This window comes from Aspergillus foveolatus (genome assembly GCF_047715535.1).
Source record: "Aspergillus foveolatus strain CBS 279.81 unplaced genomic scaffold BDW70scaffold_22, whole genome shotgun sequence".
Taxonomy (NCBI): domain Eukaryota; kingdom Fungi; phylum Ascomycota; class Eurotiomycetes; order Eurotiales; family Aspergillaceae; genus Aspergillus; species Aspergillus foveolatus.
The window spans coordinates 388605-403239 of NW_027396086.1; the positions used below are offsets into that span (position 1 = coordinate 388605).

At 52.3% G+C, this 14635-nt stretch overlaps 3 protein-coding genes across 3 annotated transcripts; 2 read left to right on the forward strand and 1 right to left on the reverse strand.

Annotated features, from left to right (window-relative positions):
• The first annotated feature begins 471 nt into the window (after window positions 1–471).
• Window positions 472–2895, forward strand: BDW70DRAFT_135911 (ENTH domain protein). The gene is made up of 5 exons (XM_073736775.1): window positions 472–868; window positions 940–1177; window positions 1230–1420; window positions 1471–1582; window positions 1633–2895. Exons 1-5 carry the CDS (start codon window positions 821–823, stop codon window positions 2817–2819), a joined length of 1776 nt encoding a protein of 591 aa, XP_073596337.1. The 5' UTR covers window positions 472–820; the 3' UTR covers window positions 2820–2895.
• A 527-nt stretch (window positions 2896–3422) lies between these two features.
• BDW70DRAFT_48961 (uncharacterized protein) lies at window positions 3423–6105 on the forward strand. Its single transcript, XM_073744124.1, has 4 exons — window positions 3423–4644; window positions 4691–5007; window positions 5052–5167; window positions 5214–6105. Exons 1-4 carry the CDS (start codon window positions 3729–3731, stop codon window positions 5962–5964), a joined length of 2100 nt encoding a protein of 699 aa, XP_073596338.1. The 5' UTR covers window positions 3423–3728; the 3' UTR covers window positions 5965–6105.
• A 1089-nt stretch (window positions 6106–7194) lies between these two features.
• BDW70DRAFT_48974 (acetate uptake transporter family protein) lies at window positions 7195–8811 on the reverse strand. The gene is made up of 3 exons (XM_073744125.1): window positions 8111–8811; window positions 7870–8041; window positions 7195–7816 (listed from the first exon to the last, which is right to left on the reverse strand). Exons 1-3 carry the CDS (start codon window positions 8506–8508, stop codon window positions 7493–7495), a joined length of 894 nt encoding a protein of 297 aa, XP_073596339.1. The 5' UTR covers window positions 8509–8811; the 3' UTR covers window positions 7195–7492.
• Between the last annotated feature and the right edge of the window lie 5824 nt (window positions 8812–14635).

A 14635-nucleotide genomic window follows, 5' to 3' on the forward strand; every position in this document is an offset into this window, starting at 1 on the left:
AGACACTCTCACATATCAGTAGCCCAGTTCTTGAGCAAGTTATTTGTGGGCTTTATAGACCTCATAGCAAGCATCTACTTGCTGATTCTCCAAGGTCTGTTCATAGCAGCTTGATGAATAGTCGAAGCGGCAGCGTTATCGAGATGATGAGGTTATTCATAATGTGTTAGAAGGAGCAGTATATACATTCGACGGCAGCGATTTGAGTTCACGGTACTGAGCGCAAAGCGTACGCCGCCCCAAATAAATGATTCACGACAACCAATTCTTAACGAAAACTGATTATTCAAGTGCAGTGTCCCAGTACAACAGTGCAGTATGGCATTCGCTCGTTGCTTGTACAGGTACAGAGTAGAGTGCCTGAGTGGATGTGGAGCTCGGGCAGCCAAACCCGAGAAAGGCGGCGTCGAACCTGGGAGACCATCGTCGTGATGCTCCTCGCTTTCATCCCCCACGACCACTCCCGCCTGTGAACCTCGCCCAATCCCCCCTGTCCAGTTGTTCTGGCAGTTCTACAACACGCTGCATTTTTATCTCGGTTTCCCCGGCTGGACCGATACACCTCGAACCGTTTCTGCCAGTTGTTTCCACTCCCTGATCCACGTTTCTCGAGATGGCCTAAACCATCATGATTTCAATTGGGGCTGGCGTAAACGAAATAATTCACTATTTACGGTAGTCGCTGTTGACTCTCTACATTCCTCAGAAAGCTGTCACAATTGGTTCCGCTGGGGTGTCGTGTCGGACATCCTCAACCTTGCGCTACGATCCTTCCCTAAATTCCGTCGCAACCATCCAAACGCCCTAGACAGCCTGGAAAATGGCCCAAAACTTCGAGAAATCGGTAAAAGGGGCTACCAAGGTCAAGGTCAGTAGAGATTCCGGCTTGCGCTTCGCTTGCGTCTGCAGGATGCTGATTTCTGCCTGTTGCTGTCGTAGCTTGCGGCCCCCAAATCCAAATACATCGAGCACATCCTTGTAGCCACGCATACGGGCGAAGCTGGAGTGGCAGAGATATTCCGGACACTGCACCTTCGGGTTCGCGATTCGACATGGACAATCGCTTTCAAGGCTCTCATCGTGATCCACTTCATGATCAGGGAGGGTCAGCTGGACGCGACGCTGCAGTATATGGCGGAGAATCCGAGGAAAATCGCTGTCCACGGGCTATCAGAGGGTAGGATTGCCTGGAGGTCTTTGATGATACCGTGCTGACTGCTCCGCGACAGTCCAACCGCAAGGCCGCAATATTCGACGATACGCCCAGTACCTCCTCGCTCGCGCAAAAGCATTTGAGCAGACCAAGACCGATTATGTACGGAGCGGCCAGGGCCGCATGAAGCGTCTTACAGTCGAGAAGGGTCTATTACGAGAGACAGAAATTGTACAGAAGCAGATCAAGGAGCTCCTGCGATGCGATGTAAGCACCATAGAACAGTCTCCCGGTGTGATGTGGCTAACTAGTATCAGCTCTTAACGGACGAAGTCGAGAACGAGATCAGCCTGACGGCATTCCGTCTGCTCACCCTGGACCTTTTGACTCTATACTCCGTCATGAACGAGGGCACAATAAACGTTCTAGGTAAGTTGGATATACCACACGATTACAGAGCTATTACCAACCGCGATTAGAACACTATTTCGAAATGTCGCGGCCTGATAGTGAGCGCGCGCTGGAGATTTACAAGACCTTCACCGCGCAAACTGAGGAAGTTGTCAAGTTTTTGGGAGTCGCTCGACATTTCGAGTCGGCCACAAGGCTAGAGATTCCCAAGTTAAAGCACGCTTCCACCGATCTCACACGTCTCCTTGAGGATGACTTGAACGATCCGGATTTCAATCAGCGCCGAAGAGAGTATCTTGCTCGAAAAGGAAAAAGTGCAAGTAGCAGTGCCTTCGCAGCAGCCTCGACAACGGGTGATAAGCCCGCTTCCAACTCAAATCCTACGCCTCCTCGACCCAAGACGGAGCCTAGCCCTCAGGCAAAGGCAGCCCCATCAAACCTTATAGACTTCTTTGACTCGATTGAGCCGGCCCAGCCAGCTCAGTTCCAGCAGCAGCCGCAGCAACAGGGCATGCAATTCCAGCAGACCGGCGGCTTTCCTGGACAACAGCCTGCTTTCTACCCACAACAGACAGGATTCCAGCAACCTCAACCCACCGGATTGAACCAGCAGGCGCCATTTGGAGGCCCGTTTGCACCGCAAAACACCAACCAGTTTGGCCAGCAACAAGTGCCTGCACCCCTTCAAGCAACCCCGACCGGTGCCGGATTCGGTGGCTACACACCGCAACCCCAGGCTCAAGGGTTCCAGTCGCAGCTTCCCGCGATCCCGCAGAACAATGTCGCTGCATTCCCCCAGCAGCAACAGTCACCAGCCACTCTCCAACCCCAGACGACCAATCCTTTTAGGCAGTCCATGTTGATGAGCACGCCAACGGGGTCAGCCGTGCCGCCATCTCCACTGAACCGCCAGAGCACAAACCCGTTTGCGAAACGGCTATCAACAGCCAACCCGTCGTTTCCCCAGAGTCAGCCGTCTCAACAGCCCCAGCAGCCAGCAGCTCTCCAACCCCAGCGGACGGGCACTAACCCTTTCGCTCGAAGTTCGTCTGTCCCACCGCAACAGTCACAAAGCCTGCATCCTTCTGCCGCACCTCTTCGGCCTACGCCCACAGGAAGCACAAATCCGTTCCGACAAAGCACACTTGTGCAACAGGACCAAGGGTGGCAGACCACCAACGGGCAACAAGGCACCATGGGCGGACTGGAGCAGCTGGAAACGATCTCCGTGTTCCCACGACCGGCATACTCGTGAAACCCGTGAAACCACCTCCACCTCGTAAGATGGCGGTCGCATCCGCGACCCGTTATCTCTAATGCATTTTTATCTCTAGTTTTATCCCTATTGTCCTGGTGCTGTTCCCATTCTGTGATTAAATTGCATACGGCTCGCAGCGCGGGCGCACATTGTAGTAATAGCGAATACGAGAACCTTCTACCGACCAGAATAGTGAGTAAATATGACCGTGACAGGTCCAAACCACGCAAGGAGCGCCATATGGAAGGAACATATACCCGACCGACCCAGTAGACCACTCACCGTTGCCAGCCAGGCGTGGCTATTGTTTATCCAGGGAGCCGGACTCCACCCGGACACCGGCAGCCGCAGCATCCGAGATCCAGACCATCGCTGTTGGGCGGCTTGATTGGCTGCACCGGGACCTGAAGAAGCCTGAAAAAGAGGAGAAAATGGGAGCGAGAAAAGCGAGGTGAAAAGCAGGATCCAGCGATGCCGACTCTGAGTCTGAGGTGAAGGCCTGGAAGTCCCTCCGCACTATCTAGACCACCACCACCACTACCACTACCACTACCACTACCACCAATACCATCACCGTCGCTACTACGATCTGCCCTCGCAGTGTCAGAAGACTTTTCCCTTATCGCGGTTTCCCTTCGTCAGTGGTCACATTCCTCAGTTCAACGCCCAGCCGAGCGTGTCTTACTGCCATTGCCCCCCGCGTGTCGCAAGAACATGGGCTTTTCCTGATAGGGGCAGTGCGCTGACCATTCAGCTTTTCCTTCTGCTGCTCCTTCATCTCGCTCCCCTGTTCTCCGCTCGCCTTGTCCCTGCCAGGCTGCCAGCTTGCCCATCCAGGAAACCCAGGCAAATAATGAGTGCCCATGAAGATCGGTCGCGAGATCTGTGAATTGCTGCGCCTGTGCGATGGACGCCAAGAACTCCCTTCCTCCCTCCACGGCCCATCCTCCGGCGGCCGACCGCTCTCTACCCATCTACCCCATCGTCTCCCGGCCTGCTCCCTGGGCTCACGACAGCAATAATACCCCGGCTGTACCCCAGACCTACCATCATCACCATTATCCGCCTCCTCATTCCCTACCTCCGCCGTCCTCGGCGCTGCCGCCGCCCGGGCCCGGTCATGCGCCTCCAACGTCGATAGCCTCTGAGCCTCACGACGCGACCCATGCCGTACCACCAGTTGGCGGCGATCCAAGCCGTCAAGGCTCAGGGAAACCGGCTACAACCAAAGTCCGCAAACCTCGGAAGCAGGGGAATGCATCGCAAGGCCGTTCGACCCTCTTCTGGGTCCATAACGACCCGCAATCGGTCGCCGAGGGCACTCGAGAGGAAACGCTGAAACTCATCCGGTCCCATGTCATGTCCGAGCATAACCGCAAGAAAAGACTCGAGACGAATAAACGATACAAGAGCAAGACTTGGAAGCATCTCGCGTTCCAGCCGGTGGAGACGTCCGCCTCCAGCTCGTCGACCGCCTCTACCGCCGCGACAGTGTCTCCTGCTGAGCTGTCTCAGCAGCCTTCACGTACGGCATCACGGCCCTCACCGCGTCCTGGTCAACGTTCCTCATCCTCATCATCAGACTCGCCGTCTCCAGAAGACCGGCCTATAAATGAAGAGCCGGAGCATGCCGATGCGGGCCCTGAATATCCTGTGGTATCAGAGGGCCCTGTAGTCAATTACGGTGTTCAGGCCGGGAGTCAGGCCCTTGCTGTTGTCCCGGATCCGTCGCCATATACATATGTCGGACAAGGGACGAGTGATCCTTTCAATACGATACATACACCGCTTTCGGAGCGCATGTACCGGCATCTGCAGCACTGTAAGCATGGCGATCTACAAATTATATACTGTGCTAACAATGACAGTTTTATGCAAATTGACGCGACTCGCATATCCGCTACAACGTCGGTACGGCGCGAAACTAGAGGCCCATTGGGCTTCTCTTGTTTCACATGATCCGGCCTCATTGCACGCTTGTATTTGTGTCGCTGCAACGAATTCCGCACTCGAATCCGGCGAGTTCCCATTGACAGACGAGAAGAAAGGGTCGAGCGTGCTGCTTCTCGACACATTCCACCACCGCGGTGAGACTATTCGACTAGTCAATGAGGGCTTGTCCGATCCTATCAAGGCCGCTAGCGATGAGCTGATCGCTGCGGTGTCAGTCTTATTGACGGTTGAGGTAAGGCACTTCCAGCCATCTGCTGAGCTCCGCTGACGGTACAGATTGCAACCGGTGATCCAGACTATCTGAAAATCCACCTCGCCGGGCTAAGGCAGATGGTCGGGATGAGAGTCAGCTTTGCAGACGTCGCGGACGATGTCCGATTCCAAATCTCATGGTCAGTTTTCCTCAACACTTCTGTTATTTATCACTAACATCAACAGGACTGATATCCGAGTTGCTTGCATGTCCTTGACCAAACCTATCTTTCCATTCGTCCGCTATGCCCGCCCAAAGAACTTTACCATTACTCCCCCAACGAAGGAGCTGGAAGCGACCGCATCCAGTTTAATGAGCTTGAACCAGATACCCGGCGTCTTTGGTGATGCCATGTCCAAAATCATCTACGACCTGACGGATCTCGTCTGGTACGCGGAGTGGGTCAAAGGCGGTCCACAGGAGCAAGACTTTGACGAAGAAACTGAGTGCTACTATAACACGGAGGTGCTCTACGTCGAGTATGCCCTACACAGCGACCGCTATACATCGTCAGGAGAAGTCAAAGGGGACGCAACAATCGAAGGCTGTGTCCGCCTGGCATGTCTCTTATTCCACAACACCGCCATCTGGGACTTTTACCCGCAAATCGCGCCAGTCTTCCCCAAACCGATAATAGCCCTGCAGTTGGCTCTTGAGTCAACCATCCGCGCAGGCTGCTACCACCTCTGCCGCGGCCTGCTAATTTGGCTGCTTTTCGTCGGCGCCTGCAGCACCCGGATGCCGAACCAGCGGCCCTTCTTCGTCAACGAGCTTGCCTCAGCGGTGCGCCTCCAGGGCATCCAGTCGTGGCAGGAGCTCCGCGCCGTCCTGTTCGGCTACTTCTACGTCGACCGGTGCTACCTGGGCCCGTTGAGGGCATTGTGGGACGAAATCCAGACGACGCCGGCTTCGCATCAACATTGTATAAACGGTTGATATGATTATATATATACAGGTATCTATCTAGCTAATGAGACATGGTATGAGATGAGCCATGTCGTGACGAATATACTATACCCTCACTGCGCATCGCATCGACTATAATAAGTGGAATTATAACCTACGGAGTGAAGCTTGGAAGTTGGAACCATACAGGACCTGCCTGATTAAATAGCACAGAAGATCAGTCAATAATTCTCCAAACAATTGAAGTTGGATCCATCCAAATAATCCACCACCGACGCATTGTCTCCACGGCCCATCACAGCCAAGCGATCCTAGCACTTGCCTGCAGACGCAGCTGTCACCTCGTGGCCCCTGCACATCGCGTCAGTCCAGGAACCAGCCCGGAGCTTGCTCGGACATGACCTAACCTGATGGTGGCCCGTCGGCATCCCGTCCCGTCCACGCCCACCGGCCCATCCAATTGTTAGTGATAAGTACATACAGTACTTGGCACTTTGACATGTAAAAAAAAAAAAAAAAAAAAAAAAAAAAAAAAAAAAAAAAAAAAAAAAAAAAAAAAAAAAAAAAGCCAGAGAAGAAGATTTAACAACGTCTGAACTCCTAGCATTATTGACTAGGGGTCAGTCATATTCAGTGCCCGGAATGCCGCGTAGAAAACAGAAGAATGCGTTAGCATCGCCAAATCCGAGCTTTCGCCGACCGAGTTTCTTCCGTCCACGCAATCTTGGCGAGCAAGCAAATAATGCCTCACTTGAGGCACCGAGAGAATCCCGATGTATCCCCACTGCGGGAAATATAGTTATATCTATCGCTTTTTCCCTTCCCTCTCATTCTCTTCTCTCTAGTCCCAGCTTTGTTCTTTATTTGGTTTGTTGCCGTACCTGACATTTGGATTGGGCTGTTTATGTCATTCGAACCCTACTATCAGGGTAGTGGCCTGGTGTTTTATCTGTTTACTCTGCTATTTCGCAGAGAACTATATTCGATTAAACGCAGGGAAACATGCTTCGTTGAAATGGGAAGTTCGCCATGACAGAGGGCCTTGCCCCCAGACAGGCAGCAAAAGCGCACGCACGTTTCAAAATCCTGACATGGATATGCTGGACAACTCCCGACGCTTACTGACATGACGCACCTGAGCTCACTATCATGGGGTCTAGGAACACATCAAGGACCAAGAGCTCGAAAGGCATGAGATGGGCACTGCAAAAAGGATAGAACTGGAAAGATATGGATCAGGTGAGATAGAATCGTTACAATTTGATTAAACTGAACTAAGACTAATCAATATTAAGGGCATCGATAGGAAACCACAAAGAAAATATTTCATATACCGCAAGACCATATACATCGTTGCCAAGAGTGACGAAACCCTATATCAGTGTTTCTATCCAAAATCACGGTTCTTTCGCAACGACGATCTTACGTTGGGTATCGACGAGAATTATTGCAGTCTATACTATATCTGCAAGTGGTACGACTGTGCTCCAGGAGCGCGACTGGAATAGCACGAAGGCTATTCCGTTCGTTCATTGAGCGAACGGCGGAGTCGAAGAATTTAAACAGTCTCGCGCTCGGTCTTCTCACGACGAGCACGACCGGTAGGCGACCACGGGAAGTGGGCGACTGGGATGATGAAGAAGCTGTTGCTGCTGTCGGCAATACCGGCAAGGGCGTTGTACCAAGCAGCAAAGGCAGCCAGCAGACCGAAGAAACCACCGGCCTTGATGACAGGAGGGTTGGGCTGGCCAGCATCATCACGCTGGATGTAACCGACACCGAGAAGCAGGAACGCGAGGTCGAGGAACAAGAACAGCAAGAAAAAGGCGACGGTGGACCTCAGGGTGCAGAAGAGCATGATGGTGGTGAAGATGAACCAGCCCTGGGGACATTGTCAGCGCCGAGCGGTCGTGATCGTATTGACGAGACACTTACCATGAGGAACAGACCGAACGAGTTGTAGAACATGGTCTCATCGCCATTCTCCGCCGTGAGCGCGGTCTGGATGTTGAAACCACCGGGAGTAAGGACAATGGCGAACGCAATCCAGAAACCACCATAAGAGGACAGAGCAGTGGCACCAAATGTGTTTCCAACAGCCATTTCCCTACGCGCTCATGATCAGCTTCCTGTCTGACCCACGAGACTAACAAGAGACTGCAAAGGCAGCACTTACCACATGCCAGCAAGCAACTGAACCAGACCACCGTAACCGAAGGCCAGAGCAATGACAATGTTGGGGTGGGTGATGTCACGCGCACCCATGTTGATACAGCTCAGCACGAAAGTGGTGAGGGCGAAAGCGCTCAGGCCAAGGGGAGCAGGGTTGGCGAACTTGCGCGCCTCGACCGACTTGTACAGACCAGGCTGGAACTCACCACCGAAGGGTGGGAGAATCGCCTCCTTGGTGTTGACATGCGACAGAGGACCGTAGCCAAAGCGCGATCGGTGCTCCTCAGCAGACATACCGGCAGGAACAGCGGCGGGCGCAGCAGCCGGCGCGTTAGGGGCAGTCGAAGGGGCAGCAGGACCACCGACGTCCTTCTCAAGTCCGTGATTTTGTTCGGCCGACATGGTGTTGATTATGCGATTGTACTTTGAAGGTCAGCTTTTTGATTTTTTTTCTTTTTTTTTTGCTTCTTTTGTTTTAGACGAAACCAGCTAGCTGGAGATCGAAGGGAGAAGAGGCTTGGCTCGAAGAAAAATAAGGTAAGAGAAAAAAGTGGCGCACAGCACAGCTGGAGCGGGTCAAACAAGAGCACTGGTCAACTTGTTCGAAAGACCTGGGAAAAGAGAACAAGGAAGATGGGGAGAGGAACAGAGGCAGAGCAGGCTGGGCAGGGAGGAGAGGCAATAAGTATGCATGGGCTGGATGGACAGCAGTCCGGACGAACGCAGGGTTGGCAGTAACTTACCCAAACAGGGAGGAAGCACCGTTAGTTGATCAGCTAGCTCGCCTTCCGTTTTGTTTTGGTTTGATTTGATTATTTATTTCCCCGTTGGAAAAAGATCGTGCGGAATCACCCAGTTAAATCGAGTCAATCGATTTCCCAGTGGCCGCTCGAAGTGGAGGCGAGGGTCTGGTTCAAGTTGAGAATTGATGTGCGTGCGATGGGCCGGTTGCTAACTTGCTATCCACAAAAGGGATGACTGGAGACGCTTAGAGTCGCGCCGGGTGGTTTAGCAGCGGTTAGCTGAACTCTGCGATCGACGAGATATAGTACAGTCACAAGTGACACTGGACTCTGGAGGTAAAAACTCGAACACAGTGAGCTGGAGAGAAAAACGGGCGAGTAGCATCAGACCAGCACGGGGTATCCTCAGTAGATATAGGAGCTGGAAGTGCCCGGAACCGTGGGCGAGCCGTCTTAACCCCAAAGGAGAATGCGGAGAAACAGCGGGGGAAAAGGAAAGAGACCAAGGGTGAAAGGAATTGCAAATCATTGCGGTCCTGAGCCCGACACTGAGCAGTACCTCCTCAAAGCGGCAGGTCACAGTGTGTTCTGGATTGGATAATTATGGATTCTGGAATTCGAGTTTGGGTTTACCACAAGACAATACGACCAAATTACCGTCCATGACGGCAGCACAACCCCAGACAGAAGAAAGGCGGGGCGGGCTTGGTGGGGGATGTCCGGGGCTTGGCCAATAATAAGCGTTGCCATTCCATGCCAGGATTTATGGTTGGCTCTTGGTCGTCCGCCAAGAATCCGCCATGACAAACCGTACAGTCGTACCGTACGCCAATGTCGACTATAGACGCCGCAAGCCTGCGCAGGCTGTTAATCCTGGTCTGTCGAGTTTGGACTCGTCTGGATGGAAATCCTGGGCCTGGGCAGACTCATTCTGTTACGTAGCTACTGCCGCTTCCTGATTCGATCCCCTAAGGACGCCGTCTCTTCATGATACAGCCAGATACAGTCCCAGCCAGTACAGAGTTGGGTAATGTGCCGGGACTTCCGCAATCATTGCCCTGGTATTAGTCAGCTTCCCGTGACCCGTCGCCATTATTTTCGACTAGAGGTTGAATCGACTTGCCGTTGCAGTTGTACAGAACACAGCTCGTTTTCCGCAACGCCGACCCACAGTTTCGTCGTGGCTCGCTTTCTTTACGCATCTATGGCCTGATGGGAGACTCCCATGCAGGGCCTCTCCGAGTCCGGAGTCTGCTCCCGCCAGCCTGCAAGGAGCTCTGGAATTGGACCTAGCTAATTGCTGATGTCACCCCGGTCACCAGCGCCACGGACGGACGGCCGGAGGACCGGCTAATTTGGAAGCTGACGCTGGCCATGGTTAGTTGCGTGGGTCTCGCTCTACTACCTCGGTTTTTCCCTAAGCTAACCCAAAAGCTTGACTACTAGAGGGGCGATAGCAGGTGTGGAAATGAGGATTTTTTTCCCTCGCGGATCGCGTAGTTGGCAGGGCCGCTCGGTAGATGGGGACTGCCGTCGATGCCGGCGCTGTCCCGCGTCGATGATCAGAGTGTTCAAAACGTTTAAACGGCAGCGCTGTCTTGCGCGTTCATGTTCTTCCGAGTGATCGACCGGCCGCAATCTGAAGCGATTCGAACTTCTTCCGTGCTTGAAACTGAGACGGCGCAGACGAATTAATCCACCTTCCAAAAGTCCAGGCGCAGCGAGGCTCCATCGCAGCCAGGCTCGGGAAATTAGTCGCTGACCACAACACGGGAGGTAGGTCAGGTCCAGTGTCAGCGTGGCTCTGGGGCGGTTTCCGCCAGAATCTGCCTAAATCCGTCAACGCTTTGTCTGGTTTTGGGTAACTTGATTACATGGTGCTAAAATCTAAATCCAGTCGCAGTCGATCGAGCGGGAGTATGCGACAACGCTGCCACAAATTAAGATTATGGTTTCACTTGCCAAGGGGGGCTCTAGTATCGCATCGATACCGTCGCATTGTTCCCGTCGGTCGGACTTGAAGGCTACTTGGCTAGCTCGAAACTCTGACAGATTGACAGGAGTTGGATCCGCTTCTAGGAACATACTGCAGCTTTTAGGAATCTCATAAATCGCGCTGAACAACAACGGTTTGCCATTCTCGTTCAGCGCGAGCAAGAACGGTTTGCCAATTCTCGTTACATTGCCATTGCCAGATAGTTTTTCGTGTGACTCCTTACCTTTGTTCCTCACTCCTGAGTCTTCCTGAGTCCTACCACACTGTTCAATAATAGGCCGCCGTCTCCTTGCTCGTACTACGCTGCAGTAGATTCCACTGTGAAACGAGGAGTCGATTTTTCTTTGGTTCGGCCGGGACCTTGCATGGATGCAAAAGTCAAAAAAAAAAAAAAAGAAAAAGAAAAAAGACGGTCGTGCTCCGATATGCTATGCTGTTCGTCAAACTGAAACCTCGAGCATGGCGCATGGACAACAGGCCGGCCGGTCTTTTGTTGAACTGTCTCCGCTCCGCATTGAGCGAGCTCATGTAGCAGTCATCACCCATCAGCTGGTCAACAAATTATCGGGGATGACGATAGCTCGTTCTTGGCTGGCTCCATCCCGGCTGCAAGCCATCGTATTCATTACAGGCCCTATCCGCTCATATCGAGCGCCCGTGCCATGCGTTCGCAGGTAAACGTGATTGGTGCGAATTCTCGAGTAAGGCTGGCCTAACAGTAACACGGCAGCTCGGTTGCGTCTCGGGTGCAGATGCTTGATATACAAACCCTTGGAAGCAATGCTTGATTATAGAGCATCTCACAGAAGGCACTTGGTAGTATTGTTTGCACTTGTTACCAACGAGTCGAGGTTTTTTTTTCTATGGTATTCTTGAGACACAGATTGTTCGCGATGGACTGGTGCGACGAGCATTGACCTCCCTGGAGAATTAATTGCAGCTGTTATACCTACCCTGGCGATCGTCCTTTGGAGGCATCAATCCAGCACGAATCCTCCACGATTATGATCGCGTCGGTGCGGAGACCAGTGACCCCTTTTGTTGTTATCGCGATTTTGGATTAGGAGACCCCTTTGCAGCGAGCGTCCACTGCTGACAGTGGAGGGGCTCGCGAACAGGCCACTCCTACTATGCTCAGACTACACACTACGCATTCGAGACAAGTGCTGGTCCTGGGTAGCCCAATTGGCCGTACACTGTTGGCCGTACACTGTCCTTCGGTTGTCGGCAATCCGTGTGCAGCGCTTCCTTTTCCCCGGCTTGGTCATACCCCATGCGGAGAAAGCTCAAAGGCTCGTACGGAGTACGGGGTTCATACCAGCTGGCAACAGCAATATTAGTTACTGAACGGGGTACCAGCACATCACTGTTTTGTGGGGTAGCTCCATCGCCGTAACCGACTCAGATGAAATCACTGCCTTCAAAGCTGACCTTGAAAAAACTCTAGGAAACTCTTATCGACGATCCGTTGTGAAGCTCAAGTAAGGCTGCAGCGTCAGTGTAACGACCAGAACACCTGAAGACCTGATCACCAGCCTTACCGTTCTACAGAGTTTCTACAGAGTATTCTTGCCAAGTTGCCAAGGGCAATACCAAGCGCGCCGCTGAACGCGGCCAAGAGCAGCAGAAATGAGAATGACCTCTGGACAGCAGAGGTCATCTATCCTGTCTTACGACGGAGTACTATTGCCGCTCTGGACACAAATTTGACCCTGTAAAGTCACGGGATGAGGGGGATCGACAGCCAGGGTCCCAAGTCTCATCGTTGATTGTTGCACTATACTCCTAAAAGTATCGCATAGTGCGGTATATTCGCATTCAGAATAGTACAATGTGCCTTGTACACAAGTCGATGTGCCAGATCTACTTTGGGTACTTCGAGCACTTTGTGGTCAGTTGCTAATGGTCAGAGTTCTCTGCTCCATGAAGACGTCACCGCATGCAAATCCACCATCCAAATCCGCCATCCATTCATCCGGGTCTCCGCCTGATCCTTCAGATTACCAATGCCGAGTCCCACCACTGACTTGCCGAGACTGGGAAGGCAAATAATCGGGCCCGAACGAGAGGATGTGCTTCATTCACGTCTGGAGATTCTCCGCTATTTGAACCTGGTTTTCGGAAACGGGCTCTGGGGAGTTCGCAGCTGCCACGAGCGTGCAGTCCCACATGTTCCAATCCTTGGGTCGCTGCGCACCGGTCGGCGGAGCGGAGGGCAACATTGATTTCTTCAGTCGATATTTGGGTTCCAGAGCTTGGGGCAAAGTCCCAACTGCTCTTAAGGCGTCCATATTCCATAACGGTCATCGCTTGGCTAATTTTTTGGGCCAATAGATCTGTTCGCACGAGACTACCGGCGTCAGAGTGAGCACCGCTATTGATCTCCAAGAGCTTGGGGCTCCACCTTTGTTCTTGCATCAAGGAACGCAAGTCGACTACCACTCCAAGAGTCCATAGTAATGAATAGCCCCAACCTTGTCGAGGATATCGATTAGCCCCATTAGCTTGCGGAGATAATGCATGGCGTAGGCTACGGGATATAGTGTCGGTACATCGTCTTAGGGCTGAGAGCCTACTCTGCAAGTGCATTATGCGTCATATGATCCATACCACCTACCAGAGCTCACCTCTCTGTCTTATTGACTCGACGACTCGACGATTCGACGATCATGACGATGTCGCTCTGATCCTTTGGTCCATCTCTTCCCCCAGGTCGTGCTTAGCCAAGCCCATGTGGTGTGAACATCACTCGTCAATCCGGGGTCAAGTACCGCTACTGTCGAAAAGTTGCTCACCACTAAAGCTGCGACAGTCACATGCTGTGAACTGACGGTTGAACGCCCGGTTTGTGCTGCTGGTTATCAGTTGAAGATCAAACTCGTTCCATAGGAAAATTGCTGTCTTGTCGTCTTAATACATCAGACTTGAAGCATGGGTGAAGGTAAGGTCGAAAAGCTAACAAAATTGTGCTGTACTAGCGATTGCAAGTATATCATCAAATTTAGCTTTCTAGAGGGAACCTCCTAGAGGCTCGTGTGCAAACACTCACATAGCCAAGGTGCGTGCTGCCCCTACAACTATGCGAATCCATAGAGGAAACGGTACGGCCCATATCTCGCAGCGCTTATTGATCACAAATGCGGTATATCTATTTATTCTAGCATCTCAATAGTAATGTGGCGCCAGCTCTGCGCACTCCTGCGTGGGGCGGCTATTGCAGCCTTGTGGATGGTAAGTATAATTGCAAGGCGGCTGTGAACACAACGCTGCATCAGCTTCTCCATATTCCAGTTCCACTTACCCTCCATCTTTGGGTCTGAAGCCGTTGAAGCCCTTTCGATAAGTATAATGACCGGCTGGAAAAAGACTATGGCAAACAACAGCGACGCGAACTCATACATAAATAGAAGACTGGCAAGCATGACGCACCGCTGAACTACATGCCACAATGGGGAAGGAAGTGTAGCAGGTGCTGCGTCTAGCCTGCAAGTTAGCTACAAAGTCATCAAGCTTGCATTGAGTTTCGTATCTATAGAGGTGCATCTTTCCCAGATTACCAAATATACAAGATATTCTTCTAGGTGATCCTATAATCAACGATTCCGCAATTGAGTTTGACTTTGGTAGACGATACCCTCGTCTACCCTTACGGTTTCAACGATATTGCTGTCAAGGACATGCTGTACAGGGCGTGTCAAGAGATCCAGGCTCTTCTAGATGACCTTAGGGCTGAGGAGTCCGCAGTAAACTTCAGAATTGGTAACGATATCTCCACCTTCAGCAAAGAGGG

Bases quoted from the DNA above. Each gene is read 5' to 3' on its own strand.
- BDW70DRAFT_135911 (XM_073736775.1), top strand. From the start codon at position 821: ATGGCCCAAAACTTCGAGAAATCGGTAAAAGGGGCTACCAAGGTCAAG. The intron at 1,421-1,470 runs GTAAGCACCATA...AACTAGTATCAG, and splicing joins AGGAGCTCCTGCGATGCGAT to CTCTTAACGGACGAAGTCGA. The intron at 1,583-1,632 runs GTAAGTTGGATA...AACCGCGATTAG, and splicing joins GGGCACAATAAACGTTCTAG to AACACTATTTCGAAATGTCG.
- BDW70DRAFT_48961 (XM_073744124.1), top strand. From the start codon at position 3,729: ATGGACGCCAAGAACTCCCTTCCTCCCTCCACGGCCCATCCTCCGGCG. The intron at 5,008-5,051 runs GTAAGGCACTTC...CTGACGGTACAG, and splicing joins CAGTCTTATTGACGGTTGAG to ATTGCAACCGGTGATCCAGA. The intron at 5,168-5,213 runs GTCAGTTTTCCT...TAACATCAACAG, and splicing joins GTCCGATTCCAAATCTCATG to GACTGATATCCGAGTTGCTT.
- BDW70DRAFT_48974 (XM_073744125.1), bottom strand. From the start codon at position 8,508: ATGTCGGCCGAACAAAATCACGGACTTGAGAAGGACGTCGGTGGTCCT. The intron at 8,042-8,110 runs GTAAGTGCTGCC...ATGAGCGCGTAG, and splicing joins CAGTTGCTTGCTGGCATGTG to GGAAATGGCTGTTGGAAACA. The intron at 7,817-7,869 runs GTAAGTGTCTCG...CAATGTCCCCAG, and splicing joins CGTTCGGTCTGTTCCTCATG to GGCTGGTTCATCTTCACCAC.